Source organism: Harmonia axyridis, chromosome 1 (genome assembly GCF_914767665.1).
Source record: "Harmonia axyridis chromosome 1, icHarAxyr1.1, whole genome shotgun sequence".
In the NCBI taxonomy this organism is placed as follows: Eukaryota; Metazoa; Arthropoda; class Insecta; order Coleoptera; family Coccinellidae; genus Harmonia; species Harmonia axyridis.
Genome location: NC_059501.1, coordinates 58,395,848 through 58,415,232, shown reverse-complemented (window position 1 = coordinate 58,415,232; position 19,385 = coordinate 58,395,848). Strand labels below are relative to the sequence as shown.

Sequence of the window (19,385 nt, the reverse complement as noted above, 5' to 3'; positions counted from 1 at the left end):
GCCTAGCAATACTTTCAAATAAACCCCGGTATTTAGCGTATCGCGGTATCCACTTCAAAGGGACATCTGGCCAAGCGTTTTTATGGACTAGTTGAAGTAACTTTGGATATAGTATACCAACAAGAATACAATAAAAAAACTAATATTGTAATGACACTCTCCAGAAGCAATATAGAAACCAACTGAACAAAAAGAATTTAACCGACCTAAACACATTTGTAGCTATATTTATTATGGACATATACTGTTATGGTTTTTTCAGAATAAGTATTTATATAGTGAAGCAACTGTGAAAAACCTATTGATTTGATACCACCTAAATTCAAAATTATAAAACAAGATTCATAGATAATTTTGTTTGAATAATAATTATTTATGTCAATTTATGATAATATATTCAAAATTAGAATTATGTTTCGTGAAACGTTTATATTTTTTGTGAAGTAATTTAGAATTAAGTTTCGTAGAGTTAAAATTCCATTGAGAGGTATAAGAAGAAAAGAAGTTTTGATTGATGGGAAGTGACAGCAGTGCCATAGACAACACAGATATAGTATATCCAAAGTCAGTTGGAAAAAGGCAGAATATTTTTATTATACAAAGGTTGTCCAAGTTCCCTTTGGGGCCAGTGAATTTTTTGCCTAACAATACTTTCAGATAAACCCCGGTATTTAGCGGATCACGGCATCCACTTCAAAGTGACATCTATGGACAAGCGTTTTTATGGACTAGTTCAAGTGACTTTGGATATATTACAAAGGATAGTATCATCGAAGGCTGGAAGCAAGATTTACGATAGACGATTGCGTGGAGAACATTGTAGGGTGGACGTCAATAGGGAAAATCTAAAAAAGCTAAATCAGACAGTTGCGTGGAATTGAGGCATAAGATGAACAATCAGCCGCGGCTACCTAGTAAAACGAATAACTATTTTCTACGATTGATAGTTAATATTAATTTTTTGGACACATATCAGCAAAGTATTACTTTTCCTACCTAGGCAGCAAAATTATTATTTTCAATGCGACATTCGACAAATTCTGGCAATCAATATTTTCTGCCACCCCCCTCATTTCTGGAGCAGTAGTCGCTATCACTGTCCATAATATAAATAAATGTTTTTCAAAATATTAATTTTTGGAAGAACTATTTGTTCTTTCCTTGTTTATATCTTTCTAATTCCTATAAGAAAAGAAAAAAAATTCTATTGTTCAGTTGTGTGTCGCATATATTGGCTTTGTTATTTTGCACTGCTCATGAAATTGACAAGAAAATTTAATTTGGTTGTTCAACCCACGGACAGAAATCACCCTGATCTGCCAAGGCAAGAAAATGTTGTTGGAAGATGTCATATATGTTCTCGAAGTCATCATCAAGGAAAGTCTGAGTGAAATGCAGAAAACAATCCTGCAAAGAACATGCAGTAGATTCTTGTATTGACTGTTTGGATGGTTAAAAAAATCGCAATTTTCAAGTTGAATTTCCATACATAGGATGATTTTGTATTAATTGAACAGAATATATTCTTTTTCTTGTTATGTCAATAAATCTGAATATTTTTTTTTAATATTCATAATTATCTTTTGTTTGTTGCCCAAATTTGATGAGAAGCCAATAAATGTGTAAAAAATGTGATTATTTAGGTTTTTATTCTTTACAGTGCGATTTTTGGAAATTTTGATAAAAAAAAAAAAGATTCGACATTGAAGCAGACACATCAACAAAAATAAATTCACAATGAACCCGGTGAATATTTGACTCAATATGTCATTCAATGACAAATAATTATTGTGTACGATAGTAGACCACGCGCCTAACGAAGAGTTAAATACGTTTTCCTACTAGCGTGTCCAAAGTATTACTTTCCACACGCATAGGCGTTTGGAAAGCAAGGAATAGCAAGGGTTTTTTCCGCTCGCAAATATTATATTATTTTGGCATGTCTCTATGCGCCAATCATAAAATTCAAACGTCTCTCTATGCGGCTGAGAACACAAAAACATAATTTCTTATAACGTCAGTCGGTATCAAGACGAAAACTCTTCGTGAACGTGTTTCATTTACGCTAGAAGAAAAAATATTGTTCCTGACTCATGTGGAAAGTAAATAGCACTTGTTAGGAAAATAAAATAACTTGTTCAGTAGATACTGGTTACGTATAAAATATTTTGCATAATATCGATATGTTAGGAATATCTTTAATTAAGATTCAAGGGTTTCTGAATCACTCTCATCTAAATTTGTTAATTTTTTTAATCAGTCGAAGAGTCATTACTCTGTTCAATCAAACACATAACACATGAATGATGATAACACAGATTGATGTTTAAAAAATCTGTTACTCAATCGGAAAGTCAGAAGTCAGATGTTTCTATTACTTCGGTACCTTTTTCGAGTAGCACAATTGCCTATTTTATATGACCTAGCAATCCCAGTATCCGTCGGCAACTTCGTCGTTTTAAGAAGGATTACCACCACGTGGTTTTTCTCGTATATCAGTCCAACTTTCTTTCATTTCTCCTCTGGCGCTCCTGCGATGATCAAACTTTGTGCAGTGTACGAAGTAGTACATTCACTTCATTTTATTTTTTTTTTCGAAACAATTAAGTAGAGAGCAGCACTGTACGACGACTTTCACGAAATTATAGTTTTACCTCTTTTGAAATGGTTTTTTGTAGGTTTTTTCACGAATATTTCTAAATAAATCAGTGCTTTGTACAAAGTACATATCATCAATTTCTTTTGATTCACAAATTGAAAATATTTACTTTCTTCTATGCAGATTCGTGTTTGAAGAAATCATGTGATAATCCCATAAAAATCTGTGATTTGTAAGAAGAAATATCTCTTATTTCGTTTTGAATTGAGCAGCCATATGGTAATGTTCCCTCTTAAGGCAGTTTTTTTGTAGGACGTATCCAACCATGATACTTGATACGAATAAATAATAATAGGTAAGCAACGCCAACGCCCCCACACCCTGCGCTAGTGTATGTCAACACACATTTTGAAGTTGAAAGAAGTATATACTTTTTTTTCTTCACCAAGCTTTCACAATTAATAAATTGCTTCCTTGGAGATTCGAAGCTGAAATTGAACATGAACCTATCAACTACAGAGCTCGGTGTATTGAATCGAAATTACCAATTAAATTTGAATCGCGTAGGTATATAGAATGCCATGGAAATAAATAACTAATTTTGGAATTTGGAATTGCATTATTTTGTTTTTTTTTATTCTCTGGTTAGTGTGGCATTTTATTGTATCCACGTCAATTTGAATATCATTGATACTTTGCATTCAATATTATGAGCTGAATAAGTGGAAAACGGTTCTCAAAAACAGTCTTCAGTAATGTGAATTCTCGAAAACTTTATTTTCGAATTTTATTTTCTTTCTGTGTTTTACGGAAGTAACAGACAGTTATTCCCACAGTTATAAATAGCGGTTTTTTCTCATTTGAAGTTCTTCCCCGATAACTCTTGAAGTATTCATTTTAGGTATAGGGTTTGCTGAAGTAACCCCCACTATTTTTATACGTAGAATCGACTGAAATAATAAAAAATATAGGTTCCAATTTGAAAATCCTGAGTTTTGATGAATTTGAGTTGTCCAAGTTCATGATCCTCTTATAAACACCCTGTACATTTTTGGTCCAAGCCGAAAACAGTCTTATAATACTACGTATTTGCGTAAACGAAACAAAACAAATTTTTCTCGAAAAAGGCTTTTTCTGCTGAAATATTCAAAAAAAAGTGAGTCCTCATCGCCACCTTTTTTTTCATAAGAATCCCAATAACTCATGAACTGTTGAATTTTTACCCAAGGTATGGCATATTGCCGAAATTGCCATCAAAAAAGCTATCTAATGATGCAATAATATACTGGGTGTGCCATTTGAAATAAGGAAGTAGTAGTCTGTTTCCGGTATAACCGTTAGTTGTAGAGATCTGAAAATATTTTAAGGAGAAAGATCATTGTCTCAAACCCCAATATGCAAATTTTCAGCTCAAAATTATGATTAGTTTTCCAGAAACGTCTAATAGGCCATCGAGTTTGGGACACCCGATAGAAGCCCAACAAAGGCCACTTCGAGCCTATCTGTAAGTATTCCGTTTTACTCATATTTCAAAGAAACCTACGTGAAATATTTCTGAAAAGCACTATTTCTCTCTCCTCTATTACTGAATTAAAACATTTTGAAGTACTTACGAGATCTGCCCCTCAAAGTAGACGCTTCATTTCAAGGAAAATAGACAACTATATATATAATTTCGTTCATAAAAAGTCAATATCTTGGATAAGAGTGTACAAGGGTGTGCCTAAAGGTTCTCTTTTGGAACATCTTCTGTTCATTTTATACATAAACGAATCCAATTTAATTCAAACGGTCCTCTTCTCTATAATGTAAAAACTAGAAAAACAAAAATAAATATTAGACCGAAAACTACAAAGATTATCTGAAGCGCGAAATTCCTTGCAATAGAAATGCCAGAGAATTTCAGATGCATTGGAGGCAGATCTTGTTGTCCTCAAGCAGAAGAGAGCAATTAGAACAATGATGAGTATTAATAACACCACTTCCTACTGGGAATAATTCAAGAATTTAAGAATATTTACCTTCTACTACATAATCAATCTTTTCATATCTGAATTACGTCCATGAAAACAAATACCAATATTTCTCAACAAGCGAATTCCATCAATACGATACACATAATGAAATTGATCTCTTCATTCCATCATAATATCCATAGGATATAACATATACAGAGGATCAAACGTGCACAAAAAGCCTCTAACTATTCAAGCATAAAATTCTATAACCATCTTCATGTGGACTTCAAAACTCAAGTTGGTTTCAAGAGACGTCTCTGAAATTTACTTATTTTGAAGGCCTATTATGCTGTTGAAGAGTTTATACCTCAAATAATTGAGTAGCTTTATTCATACTCATTTATACGTTTATTTTTCTCATACCCATAATACTGGTGTATTTTGTTGACTTAAATTTCAGCACGATGAATATCTTTAAGTTGACATACTACCCAAATTATGTTGATTCCTTGACCCCCTGCGCTGAGGATGAAACAGAAAGGGGCCTTGAGAATATGAATTGGTATGCCAAACTCAACTATCTGCCAGGAATATCTTGAGAAGGAAGGTTGTAACGTTACAATTGCCATGAGAATCTGAGACTGATTTCTAGGGAGGGTTTGGCTTATTTTGCAACAAAACTCTTACCCAGGTTTTTACAAATTGAAATTAAAATATACAAAGAGAGATCCTCTTCATTCTAAACAAATATTATTGAAATAAAAACTTAACTCAAATCAGTTTTTAATGAATTACTAAGCTATTAGGTTAGGATGAAACTTCTCTGTAGATTATTTTCAGCCTTCTAAACACCAGATCTTAGCAGGAAGCTTTAGTACTTCAATTCCCATTCAGCGAAGTTGATGTAATAACGCCAGGTATTACGCAGGTATTCTCTCAGTTTCAGGAAATACAGTGGTTTGCGTATGCATTATTCCAACTTCTATATCTCAAGGAAGTACTTCTTGATATTTTTCAATCCCAAGATAGGTTTTGTTGTTCCAATCTCACAGGAAATGCTTTGGGAAAATGAAAAACGATATTAGAATATGTTAACCTGAATTTACAACTCCTTCTCGGATTTCTAACCAAGAAATTATAAAGAAATCATTACATTTATTATCAAATAAACCTGAGAAGGAGTTTTGCTGACATTATTTGACACAAAAAGAAATCTACCAAACCTGAATTGCGTTTCTACAAGATGGACGAATCTAAAAAAAAACTACTGATGCAAAATTAATTATTTCGTCTTGGTGAGATTATTACTTGTTGATTGCAAAAATTCATGTTAACTCTTACCGAGAATCCCGACACAAATCTCGCCGATAAATAAATTCTGAATCTCGAATTGAACTAGTAATAGCTGAAATCTTAAACAAGGTACGTATCTTTCCTGAAGTTTCGATAATTATTGAAAATCTTTCAGAAAATTCCCTCTCTTTCCTTCTCTAATTACGCGAATCCGCATCCCGACCAAGCATACGATGAATTGACAAATTACCGCGTCTTTGAAAATTCCAGTAGCGTAACATGAATTGAAGCGTGCAAAATTGTTGCAAGGTATACTCACCGTTACATCGGTATATGTTGGTATGTACCCGAAAAACGTCCATAGTAATGGAAATAAATTTTCGTGAAATGCCGATTATCATCAGTATTATACGAGTAGTTTATACAATCTTTCTACCCAGGATCACCGTCTGAAAAAAATCCAAAATTTGCTGAATTTTTCTTATTTCTTATAGAGAGCCCATTATATTATCTATTCATAATAATGAAATGCACAATTGAAGGTCCTACGTATTTCATCGAGTATATCATACATCATATGGAGAGATCCAATGCTTCAACATAAAACAGCTTTTTCTTAATGCATACTCGAGAAATCAAATGTAGACAGCAATTGAATAATTATTTTTTATCTGTTTCAATATATGGTATACTCGTCCCAGAAAGATACATTCGATCGGAATCATTCAGAAATTCATATTCTTTCAATTATAAATCAATTCGAATAATTATTTTGTTTATTCATCATTTATCATGATGACAATTCTGTTAAATGTGGTAAAGAGTAGTTAATCATGAGAAGAAGAAGAATAATATTCTATAGAACCATCCATACCTGCGTTCTCAAATTGAGCATTCACTACTTTCTATTCATCAGAAAAATAAAAGGTAATACTAGCAATTAGATATCGAAGAGAGGCTACTACGGTTATTGTGCTCCTCGAAGTTTCGCTAACAATAAAATTTCTACATTAGAAAATGTCTGTGAATATGGATATTGAGAAATTACACCAGTTAATTGTTATGAAGCAAAAACGAGCTGAACTACGAAAGGATACAAGAAAATCATTGCAAATTTCGGAATTGGATAGAAAAATTTCAGAAGAAATGAAAAGAAAAGAGAAAAATGGCGAAATATGTTGATCCGATTTGGAAAAGAAGAAATGTGATGAAACTAAAAAAACAGAAGTGCCCCAAAAGAAACTAGAAAATGCCATAACAGTGAAGAATGTCCTAAAAAAATTTATTAGAGGATATGCCGGCTTGAGAGCTACGCAATTAATTGTAGCTGAATTATGTAATTATGAGGTGAATCGATCTACTCCAAGACATCGCAGTTTCATGCACGCCACACATGGAAGAGCTTTATTCCAAGGTTGTCAGGAAGAAGATGAAGAGATTGAAGAATTATTTAAAAGTGACTGAAGAAGATAATTTCCATGTAAAAATTGTACATAACAATCATATTTTAGATTCTTGTGAGTTTATTACTTTCATCAAATGTAGCATGTAAAAATTGTACATAAACATTATATTTTTGATTCTTGAATGTTTACTATTTTGTTATATAATGATAGGATTAATAAGTTTATTTTTAGTATTAGTAGATGAGTGGTCATCAATATTTGTACAAATCTCAAAGGGTTCAATATTTCACAAAAATCTTAAAAATAATAAAACTATAAAAACTGCATTAACTCCGTTTATTATTACTTGAATTATATCTTACACTCCTTGAAGGAAATAAGCATCGAAATTGTGCTCGAATAGTTTAAACCACTATACAGTGACTTGCAAATTTCTAGTAAAAAATGTGATAGGAATTCTAAATTTCTTGTGGGATTTTCTCAAAATTCCGGCGATAGGTAATAACAATAATTTTCTTCTAACGCTGCATTTAGATGTTTTTGTGCGGTCCCAACCTTATCGTGATTTTTCAATGACCTGTTTCCTTAATGGTTTTCCGATTTCTCCTTTAAGAATAAAATGTTTTCAGAATAAATCTACACTGTAAATGGATATTTGCTGAATTTTTCTTATTTCTTATAGAGAGCCCATTATATTATCTATTCATAATAATGAAATGCACAATTGAAGGTCCTACGTATTTCATCGAGTATATCATACATCATATGGAGAAATCCAATGCTTCGACATGAAAAAGCTTTTTCTTAATGCATACTCGAAAAATCAAATTTAGACAGCAATTGAATAATTATTATTTATCTGTCTCAATATATTATATACTCGTCCCAGAAAGATCCATTCGATAGAAATCATTCAGAAATTCATATTCTTTCAATTATAAATCAATTCGAAAAATCATTTTGTTTATTCATCATTTATCATGATGACAATTCTGTTAAATGTGGTAAAGAGTAGTTAATCATGAGAAGAAGAAGAAGAATATTCTATAGAACCATCCCTACCTGCGTTCTAAAATTGAGCATTCACTACTTTCTATTTATCAGAATAATAAAAGGTGATACTAGCAATTAGATACCGAAGAGAGGCTATTACGGTTATTGTGTTCCTGAAAGTTTCGCTAAAATAAACTTTCTACATTAGAAAATGTCTGTGAATATGGATAATGAAAAATTTCACCAGTTAATTGTTATGAAGCAAAAACGAGCTAAACTACGAAAGGATACAAAAAAATCACTGCCAATTTCGGAATTGGAGAGAAAAATTTCAGAAGAAATGAAAAAGAAAAAGAAAATGGCGAAATATGTAGATCCGATTTGGAAAAGAAGAAATGTGATGAAACTAAAAAAACAAAAGTGCTCCAAAAGAAACTAGAAAATGCCATAACAGTGAAAAATGTCCTAGAAAAATTTATTAAAGGATATGCTGGCTTGAGAGCTACGCAATTAATTGTAGCTGAATTGTGTAATTATAAGGTGAATCGATCTACTCCAAGACATCGCAGTTTCATGCACACCACACCTGGAAGAGCTTTATTCGAAGGTTGTCGACATATTTATTTTTTCTTTTTTTTATAACGAAAAAAAAATCCAAAATAATGGATGATACACAGAAAGTATAATTCATTATTTTGGATATTTTTTTTCGTTACAAAAAAACAAAGAAAAAATAAATATGTCGATATTGAAAATAAGAAGAAGAAAAACTCTATGAGAAAGATCTTAGGCCGCTCCGTTTCAACTGTCGGTTATAATCGCAAATCAATAGAGCTTCATTAAAAAAAAGTTTCCTTCAATTATTTCATGGAATGTGCCTTTTTCGAGCTAATCGGGTACAAATCAGTTATCAACATTTTTTACTTCTCTCATTCGCAAATAAAAAAATATTATCATTCTACAATGTAGATTATTGTTCAAAGAAATTATGTGAAAAATCCATTATTTCATTTTGAACTGAGCTGTCACGTGGTGATATTAATTCTCAATATCAAGTTTCAAAATTAGTTTCGTTAGGTACGTAGAGTTTATTGTTTTCATGTTGATAATGGGTTCATACATTTGTTCAAAAAGTTGATTAAGAGTAGGTAGCGAATTTAAAAAAATGGTTTCACCTTTTTCTCGATAACGATCGCAGATGAGTGAAAATTACAAGGGATAAAAAACTTATGAACAAAATATAGAATTCTTTTTTATGTTAGAATCCATCAGCGGCGTACTACAAGAAAGTTCATGGGGCGAAAAAGGGCTTGACCCCTGAAAAAATATCTACCTGTTACAATTACTCGTGAAACACACAGTGAATGGTGTAAATCCTCAAACGTAACCTTCAGTTCAAAATTGATCTTATTATGTCAAAAACTGAAACAGCTATGAATAAAACACTAAAATATATCTTAAAAATGCAACGCTCTGTAGTTCGGAAATGGAAAAAAGACTTATTTTGACCTGAGAAATACGACTCTGAAATCTTGATACTGAATTTTAATCACCCTGTTTATAATTTTATATCGATTTTTTTTTGTTATTCGTATGTTTTTTATTTATTTGTATGGAATTATTATAAATTTCGTCATGTACTCTCATCTATGTGATCCACTGATAACAACTTTCTCTCTGAAATAAATGACTCAATTCTTATTGAATGTAATTTTAATAGCCCCTCATTAACTAATCGTTGTTTCTATTCAGTTTTTGTTCGCGGAATCGAATTTGAGAAAATTTTAAAATAAGTTCCGTTAGGTACGTAGAGTTTATTGTTTTTATGTTGATAATGGGTTCATACATTTGTCTAGAAAGTTGATCAAATGTAGGTAGCGAATTTCAAAAAATGATTTTTACCTTTTTTCGATAAAGATCGCAGATGAGTGAAAATTACAAGGGACAAAAAAACTTATGAACAGAATATAGAATTCTCTTTTATGTTAGAATCCATCAGCGGCGTACTACAAAAAAGTTTATGGGGTGAAAAAGGCTTGACCCCTGAAAAAAATATCTCCCTGTTACAATTACTCATGAAACATACAGTGAATGGTGTAAATCCTCAAAAGTTACCGTCAGTTCAAAATTGATCTAATCATCTCAAAAACTGAAACAGCTATGAATAAAACACTAAATTATATCTTAAAACTGCAACGCTCTGTAAGTTCGGTTATGGAAAAAAGTCTTATTTTGACCTGAGAAATACGACTCTGAAATCTTGATACTGAATTTTTATCACCCTGGTTATAATTTTATATCGATTTTTTTTGTTATTCGTATATTTCTTATTTATTTGTATGGAATCGTTATAAATTTCGTCATGTACTATCATATATGTGATCCACTGATAACAACTTTCTCTCTGAAATAAATGACTCAATTCTTATTGAATGTAATTTTAATAGCCCCTCATTAACTAATCGTAGTTTCTATTTAGTTTATGTTCGAGGACAAAATAAAGAATTAAATCTCGAAATAAATAATATTTATGGATTAGGTGACCCCGAGGGTGTCCCGTTTCAAGAATGAAGTCGAAAAACTCAATATCTATAAAATGGATGAAATTTTTGAAAAATCATTAACTGGATGTCACTGGTAGCGACTTTTCAGAACGGAGTCTTTTATATTTCGAATGAAATATTCAATGGAAGCAATTTTCACTTGTTTTACTAATCGAAAATGATTTCGTAAGGAAGCAGATAATTAATTGTTTTGGAAACTATAATATAATATCTTTCGCATGAAACGTAAAGATGGATACTGGTTTTGAAACGAAATGTGTTAATATCACACTCGCTGAGGAACGCGAGGGCAAAAACCATGAATGCTGTTGTTAAATTATTTACTTCAGCGGATACAAATAAATAAATCGCGGTACTTATTCCTAATGAAAGAAAATTTGGAAATTTGAATTCAACTATGAAAGAAACGTTCACTTTGGCGTGAACAGCCCCATTTAAAAACATCAACTCTATATATTCAAAACTGTTATTTATTTTTTTGATCTGCTATGAGTAAAATATAAATCATAAATATTAAAGTAGTTTAGAATTTTTCGAATATCTCGAACCAAGTTGTAGCGAAATATTGGAACAGTCATTTCATCCATTTTGAATTAACAACAAATATAGCGTCACTTCTCTTTCAATATCTCGATATAGACTCAACTCCATATTCCGAAATTTTAACATGTATCTTTTGAAACTTGGTGAAGAAATGGTATGGCACGAGCGGAGCCATCTGTGCGCCAGACCACTTTTTTTCCTTTTGAAAAGTTTCACAACAAAATACAATTATTAAACACTGTTCAAGTCAAGATTCAAGCTCAAATGAAATATTTGGACAAATTGTTTGATCTCTGAAGTTTTGAATTCATAATTCTTTTCAAGACGTGGTGATAGCTCGATGGCTTCACGTACTTTTTTTTTCAAAATATAAGGTTTTCATCGAAAAAATGGGTTGAGAATAAATGAAAAGATGTAGGAAGCATATTTACATGTATTTATAAATTTACAAAAAAACATATACAAAAAATAATACATACAAATTATTACTGAATTCAATTTTCCCACAAATGCGGCAGAAGAATTGAAAACCATAATATTAATCTTATCATATATAATACAATCATGATTTTTTATGTACAATCAACTAATCAACTCTTCACTGAAATAATGAACTTCTCTTGGGAATATTCAATTTACAAAAGTATTCTATACATATATACATTATCATCGAAAATTATGGAGGTGGTATTTCAAAGTTTTCTTTATCCTTCCATCTCGTGAGATTCGAGGTTGTGGGTCCTTTTTAGTACTAAAATTCTTCCCTTTGGTCTCGGTGCCTCCTTAACAGCTCCCACTGTAACAGAAAAATGCAATGAAATAAAGACGTTCATTCGAATTCCAAGTAGTTTGTTGTTGAATAAGTTCAATACTTATTTTATAAAACAAGTTTTGAATTTTCTGTGTTGATTTCATGACAGCTTACTCGATCGAAATGAAAATTTAGATGTCAGATGGTAATTCAAAGCCTCATCGAAATGAAAGAAATATCGGAATAACATTCGAAGTTATGGTCTGTCCTTTCAACATTTTTCAAATAATGCAATTCAAAACTAACAATAACATGAACAATTTAGTCGTGAAATTCATCAAGCAATCCGTTTGGAAAAGAATACAAAGGTGCTCTAGTTGAATTATCAAAATCTTTCTCACTTTGCATCACAATAGAAATATTCGATCTGAAAAGTTCACTTGCAAAAACTAGTCAATTTGCAGAATCGTATTTTATTTGATTTTTCAGAAATGAAATAACCATGAGTGAATAATCCGCTATATGTCAATTTGATAGAATAAAAAAAGAATAAATAAAACAAACTAATTTTGACAAATATTACAAGTTACATTTCATGTTTGCGCTAATTGTGTCGCCAACTTATTAATCGAAATGGGTATCCTTACTTTGTTTTATTTCATTTAAAATGAATTTCCATCAAGCAAGAACCGAATACATTAAATTTAAAGGCCAGTTTAGCAAAATCAATTATGAATAAATATTAATAAATTATTGTGCAATTGATAATTTACCTGGTAATGCTGGTTGAGGGGCCATTTTGATATTGTATCCAATGTTCAAATGATCTTTAAAAGGATCATTGCTTTCTGCCGTTCTTGGTTGTGGTGGTGGTTTAGGTACCACTCTTGGTGCAGGTCTTGTGGGACGTCTTGTGAAAGGATCAAAAGCCTGAAATGAACAAGTTCATTGAGTAATTTTTTCAAAAAAAAAAAAGAATTAAGAGAAAGCATCAATGTGGAAAAGAACTTTATTTATTATTATTCTTTATTAAGATTATCGAGTTCCTACTTCTTAAATATATACAGGATAATCCACAGTCAGGCCGAATATTTCCATAATAATTTTTTTACTCGTAAAAGGGTATTTGGGAGTGTCAATTGAATTTGGAAATTTCAAAATTATATTCACGAATATAGTACAAAAAAAATTGTGTTTAATTTCGGAGTCAAAACGTTCTCGAATGTGATCGGTTCATTTCGAAACGTAATAGTGTTTAATATTTTCTCTCATAATATATGACATTATGAGAAACATTTCTTGTGGTTGATAGGTTTGTTCTTTTTTTTTATGTTTTTTTCAAAACTTTGATAACAACAAATCAATTGATTACTGTTCAAATGGGTACGTCAAAAAAATTTGAAATCTCAATATGATAGACTATACTAAATGCTCGAGTTTTCGTTGGGGGGGGGACACCCTGTAGCAATTAGAAAAATATTTACCTCTTCTGCGTTATTCGCCGCGTGTTTCTGCGCAATAGCGGCTTCTTCAAGATTCCTCCACATTTGATCCAACTCATCCAACCTAATGTCCAATTGATTGGCCCTGTCGTAATCTTTTTTTTTTATTGCTGCTTCTTTTTCTTTTGCAAATATGCTCCTCATTATTCGTATATTGTGTGGTTTTTGGTAAAATCTCTCCCTTTCCTTGATCTGAAAAAGAACGAGAAATCAGTATAATTAATGCCTCAGTTAAATGTGTATTGGTTGAAAATGGGAGTTGAAAAAGTAACCTTTTGAAACAGAACCAAACCTTCCCTATTCAACGTACATATATACTTTTCGTTATCTAGAAATACAATTCTGAATCGACAAAATATTAAAAACGAACCTAAAGAATAACAACGATATCATAATTTTGATAATTATTTAAAATTGCCTCCATCAAGTAGACTCATTTTACCTTTATGATTTATGAAAAATTACTTACAGCTCTTTCAATTTCTTGGGGGTTGTATTCATATGTCATACCGCCCCTTATATCTCTTTGTTTTTGTTTTACCAGTTCTTTGGTTGGAAAAGGGTCTTTGGTATCTATATGCGTTTTTAGCCATTGGTGGTATTCGCTACCATTGATATCTTCATCAGAAACGAATTCAAATCTGAAGACCTTATATTCCTTTTCGATTCGTACTTTGAATGCCAGAAAAAAAAAATTAACGTATAATATGCCAATTTCGCGTTGATTCAATTCCAATTTGAATATAAAAAACCAGACATTTTTATGCATACCTTGTTCGTTCTTGTACTTCCTACCATGTACACGTTGGATGTTTCACAAACATCCAATATTTGTGCAGCTACATAAATCTCATTCCCGTTTTGGCCAATTCCAATTCTAACAAAACAGCCTATTGCTAGACTTGCAAAACATGGCATAACCATCATTTTTTCCAAGTGATGCCTGGACATCCGAATCAAGTTGAGTTCTGTTATACTAGGCACATAAAGCTTCTCTATTACTCTCGACTCGGGCTAGATTTTGATGGCGGCGACTTTGACTCGTGCTTAGGATCCTTCGAATTATTGCCGTCTGGGAATACCTCCTTTGGTACCAACTTTGATTCATTTCTTTCTGACTGGGCTTCTTCGCCCTTCCTCTTTTTTGCGTCTTCTGTCTCGGCTTCTTCGCTCTTCTTCTTTTTTGCCTCTTCTGTCTTGCTTCTTTCTGCCTTTTCTGTCTCTTTTCTACTTGCCTTTTTTGTCTTCCTTCTTTTTGCCTTTTCTGTCTCGGCTTCTTCGTTCTTCCTTTTTTTTGCTTCTTTGCGAGGTAGCGTTTTTTCGTTCAATTCATCCCTCTCATCGCTAGGCTTCACGATCTCATAAGTGGGGTTTTCACCTTTTGTTATCATTTTAAATTTGATGCGCAATGTTTTATTGTCTTCCTTCCTAGCAGTTTCTCCTTCTGAAGCGCTATCTATATCGCTTCTTCTATCACTCTCTGAACTCCTAGTGCTTAATTTAGACAGCTCGGATGGAACCTGAAATTAAAATCAATTAATGACACATTAGATTGTTTTGGTCTCTACTCGGTAGGAATTTTACAGTTTTTCGTCAATTAAATTACAATTACATTTCCATCCTTTCAGTGAATGATAATTAAGGCGAAATTCATTAAATTCTCACTATAGCAATTTTTTTAAATTAGAATTCTGTGTTATTTTAAATTCTCTCGGTATAAAATAACCTCAATAGAGAAAATTAATTTGTTCTATTCTAAAATTAAGTAACTCATTTAATCATTCGAAAAATTTTGAAACTCCTACATAATTCTGAACGAAAAAAATTTATTCAAGTTTTCACGCCCTGCTTTGGATTTATTTTGTAAGTAATAGCATATTTCTAGTTGTCTGCGAAGTTAATTTCATATTTTTCTTTCGTTTCTGATAGTACTTCGTTACTAACTAATTGTTAAACCATAAATTTTATTTGTAACTGAACCTTCAATGTTGGAAAAGTACCCACATTTTCGTGAATTCCATATTCTTCTTTTATTTTCAATAGGAATTCGTTATTAACAAATAGTATCTCTAAGAATTCTGTTTGTAATCCACCTAGACTATAATGTGAATTTGGAACGAATAAAAATAATATAATAGAATAAATAATAGAATAGATGTTATCATTTGTAACATCACCTGTAATAGAAAAAGGCTAAAACACAAAGTTGGTCCACGAACATTTCGAAAAATTATTAATTACTTTTTTGCTTTCTATAATCGTACATTTGAAACTACCCTAAGGGAATAAATAAAAGGATCAAAATAAAATTCGAAATTTTTAGCGGTTGTTCAAATGGCTGTATTTCCCATAACCTTCCCTCAATTTTAAAATTTTTTTGTAGCTTGAAGATCAAAGTATAAAGATCTCCTGATGATAAAATTTTCCAATCAACGAAATTTTGAAAAAATATTATTGAAGCTGAATGAGCAAGTGATCTCATCCATATAGTGGTTAGGCTCGAAAAAAAAATCCAAGTCTGTATGCCAAAAATAAAAACTGCAAAAATTTCACAGAAAAATTAGATACTGTATCATTAGGATTAAGCGGTATACGTTGCTTGAAAAATGTTTTCATCATGAGATCTCTAAACTATAAACTTCAAGCTTCAAAAGGTTTTTTTCAAATTGAGATACGACCATTGTTATCAAAAATAAAGTCATTTGAAAAACCGCTGAAAATTTCTAATTTTATTTTGATTCTTAAATTTATTCCACTAGTAAAATGAAATGAAAGGATACTTGTTATTTAAACTTCCTTAACTTGAAGGCCACCGACAATTTCTGAACGTTAATGACGAAAATAAAAAGATTCTTGAAATTTCATTAAAAAAAAAATTGTGTGAGGTGGAAATATTTAGGTAACATTTTTGCAGAAAATATGTTCTTACGAAAATGAGATCGATAATCTATTATACAACCCATTTCTTCCAAAGGAAGAACAATTAAATCTAACATAGGATAAAAGAATATTTACAAACCGTATTTGGGAAAAAGGATCAATTTTACAGTTTTCCACATTGTCATAAAACCAATTGACTTTCAAAAAAGAAAAAAATACAACAAAAATCGAAAATTGACAATAATCAAATCGGACATAGTAAGAAAAAATTTTTAGAAACCATATTAGGTGAAAATGACATATTTTACAGTTCTCCACGATTTGCTAGAACTAATTGATTTAATTTTCAAATTGCCAAGTGCAAATACGAAAGAATTTAAAAATTCCATTTTATTTCGGTCCGTGAAAGCCTTCAGAATTATAGTAAAATCGTAAATAAACAAGTAGACCACAAATAATTTTTGATCACCTAGTTAATCGTCACTCGATCATAGAAGTTTTCAATAGAGAAAACAGACGTAAATCAGAAGGGCTGCAAACATTTTCAACTGAAGAAGTCGATTCTAATCGACGGAAAAATATTCCAGAAAAAAAACATGAATTAAATAATAAATAAATAAATTGTTGGCATACTTACATAATCTATATCCCTTTTTTTATATTATGAGTTAACTTGATTTTTGAGTTCAGACATGATGAAACAGTTTTATTTTCACAAACTTGCAAGAACAAACACAAGATATAAATACCACTTGCAATAAAGACCGACCAATATCTCAAAAGAACTCAGAACTAAGAACTAACACAACTATCGAACACGACTAAAATCATCTTACTGATCGAATCAGTACAATTCTGTTCCTTAAGTACATAAACCTGAGATCTTGCTCATAGAGTTTTTCTTCTTCTTATTTTCAATATCGACATATTTATTTTTTCTTTGTTTTTTCGTAACAAAAAAAAAATCCAGAATAATGGATGATACACAGACGGTATAATTCATTATTTTGGATATTTTTTTTCGTTCCAAAAAAACAAAGAAAAAATAAATATGTCGATATTTAAAATAAGAAGAAGAAAAACTAAATCAGAAAGATCTTAGGGCGCTCCGTTACAACTGTCGGTTATAATCGCAAATCAATAGAGCTTCATTAAAAAAAAGTTTTCTTCAATTATTTCATGGAATGTGCCTTTTTCGAGCTAATCGGGTACAAATCAGTTATCAACATTTTTTACTTCTCTCATTCGCAAATAAAAAAATATTATCATTCTACAATGTAGATTATTGTTCAAAGAAATTATGTGAAAAATCCATTATTTCATTTTGAACTGAGCTGTCACGTGGTGATATTAATTCTCAATATCAAGTTTCAAAATTAGTTTCGTTAGGTACGTAGAGTTTATTGTTTTTATGTTGATAATGGGGTCATACATTTGTTCAGAAAGTTGATTAAAAGTAGGTAGCGAATTTCAAAAAATGATTTTACCTTTTTCTCGATAAAGACCGCAGATGAGTGAAAATTACAAGGGACAAAAAACTTATGAACAGAATATAGAATTCTCTTTCATGTTAGAATCCATCAGCGGCGTACTACAAAAAAGTTTATGGGGCGAAAAAGGCTTGACCCCTGAAAAAAATATCTCCCTGTTACAATTACTCATGAAACACACAGTGAATGGTGTAAATCCTCAAACGTAACCCTCAGTTCAAAATTCATCTTATTATCTCAAAAACTGAAACAGCTATGAATAAAACACTAAAATATATCTCAAAACTGCAACGCTCTGTAGTTCGGTTATGGAAAAAAGTCTTATTTTGACCTGAGAAATACGACTCTGAAATCTTGATACTGAATTTTTATCACCCTGTTTATAATTTTATATCGATTTTTTTTTGTTATTCGTATGTTTCTTATTCATTTGTATGGAATTATTATAAATTTCGTCATGTACTATCATCTATGTGATCCACTGATAACAACTTTCTCTCTGAAATAAATGACTCAATTCTTATTGAATGTAATTTTAAAAGCCCCTCATTAACTTATCGTTGTTTCTATTTAGTTTATGTTCGAGGACAAAATAAAGAATTAAATCTCGAAATAAATAATATTTATGGATTAGGTGACCCCGAGGGTGTCCCGTTTCAAGAATGAAGTCGAAAAACTCAATATCTATAAAATGGATGAAATTTTTGAAAAATCATTAACTTGATGTCACTGGTAGCGACTTTTCAAAACGGAGTCTTTTATATTTCGAATGAAATATTCAATGGAAGCAATTTTCACTTGTTTTACTAATCGAAAATGATTTCGTAAGGAAGCAGATAATTAATTGTTTTGGAAACTATAATATAATATCTTTCGCATGAAACCTAAAGATGGATACTGGTTTTTAAAACGAAATGTGTTAATATCACACTCGCTGAGGAACGCGAGGGCAGAAAAACTATCACAGCTGTTGTTTAATTATTTACTTCAGCGGATACAAATAAATAAATCGCGGTACTTTTTCCTTATGAACGAAAATTTGGAAATTTGAATTCAACTATGAAAGAAACGTTCACTTTGGCGTGAACAGCCCCATTTAAAAACATCAACTCTATATATCCAAAACTGTTATTTATTTTTTTGATCTGCTATGAGTAAAATACAAATCATAAATATTACTTACTGAAAAAGTAGTTTAGAATTTTTCGAATACCTCGAACCAAGTTTTAGCGAAATATTGGAACAGTCATTTCATCCATTTTGAATTAACAACAAATATAGCGTCTCTTCTCTTTCAATATCTCGATATAGACTCAACTCCATGTTCCGAAATTTTAACATGAATCTTTTGAAACTTGGTGAAGAAATGGTATGGCACGAGCGGTGCCATCTGTGCACCAGACCAC

The 19,385-nt window shown here is 31.3% G+C and overlaps 2 protein-coding genes and 1 long non-coding RNA gene across 3 annotated transcripts; all 3 read right to left on the bottom strand.

Moving 5' to 3' along the window:
- Nucleotides 1–12,060: 12,060 nt before the first annotated feature.
- On the bottom strand, nt 12,061–14,609 carry LOC123672408 (RNA polymerase-associated protein Rtf1-like). Its single transcript, XM_045606521.1, has 5 exons — nt 14,381–14,609; nt 14,079–14,291; nt 13,592–13,801; nt 12,881–13,037; nt 12,061–12,152 (listed from the first exon to the last, which is right to left on the bottom strand). The coding sequence occupies exons 1-5, from the start codon at nt 14,558–14,560 to the stop codon at nt 12,061–12,063; spliced, it is 852 nt and encodes a 283-aa protein (XP_045462477.1). The 5' UTR covers nt 14,561–14,609.
- On the bottom strand, nt 14,608–17,320 carry LOC123672403 (translation initiation factor IF-2-like). Its single transcript, XM_045606513.1, has 2 exons — nt 17,294–17,320; nt 14,608–15,129 (listed from the first exon to the last, which is right to left on the bottom strand). Exons 1-2 carry the CDS (start codon nt 17,318–17,320, stop codon nt 14,608–14,610), a joined length of 549 nt encoding a protein of 182 aa, XP_045462469.1.
- LOC123688681 lies at nt 14,844–19,199 on the bottom strand. The gene is made up of 2 exons (XR_006750083.1): nt 19,163–19,199; nt 14,844–15,129 (listed from the first exon to the last, which is right to left on the bottom strand). It is a non-coding gene; the product is annotated as an uncharacterized LOC123688681 (long non-coding RNA).
- Nucleotides 19,200–19,385: the final 186 nt, after the last annotated feature.

Excerpts from the sequence above, each read along its gene's own strand:
- LOC123672408 (XM_045606521.1), bottom strand. The coding sequence starts at position 14,560 with ATGTCCAGGCATCACTTGGAAAAAATGATGGTTATGCCATGTTTTGCA. Across the intron at positions 14,292-14,380 it reads GAAGTACAAGAACGAACAAG|GCATTCAAAGTACGAATCGA; the intron begins GTATGCATAAAA and ends TTTTTTTTTCTG. Across the intron at positions 13,038-13,591 it reads CGGCGAATAACGCAGAAGAG|GCTTTTGATCCTTTCACAAG; the intron begins GTAAATATTTTT and ends TGTTCATTTCAG.
- LOC123672403 (XM_045606513.1), bottom strand. The coding sequence starts at position 17,320 with ATGATTTTAGTCGTGTTCGATAGTTGT. Across the intron at positions 15,130-17,293 it reads TAGTCGTGTTCGATAGTTGT|GTTCCATCCGAGCTGTCTAA; the intron begins GTTAGTTCTTAG and ends TTTTAATTTCAG.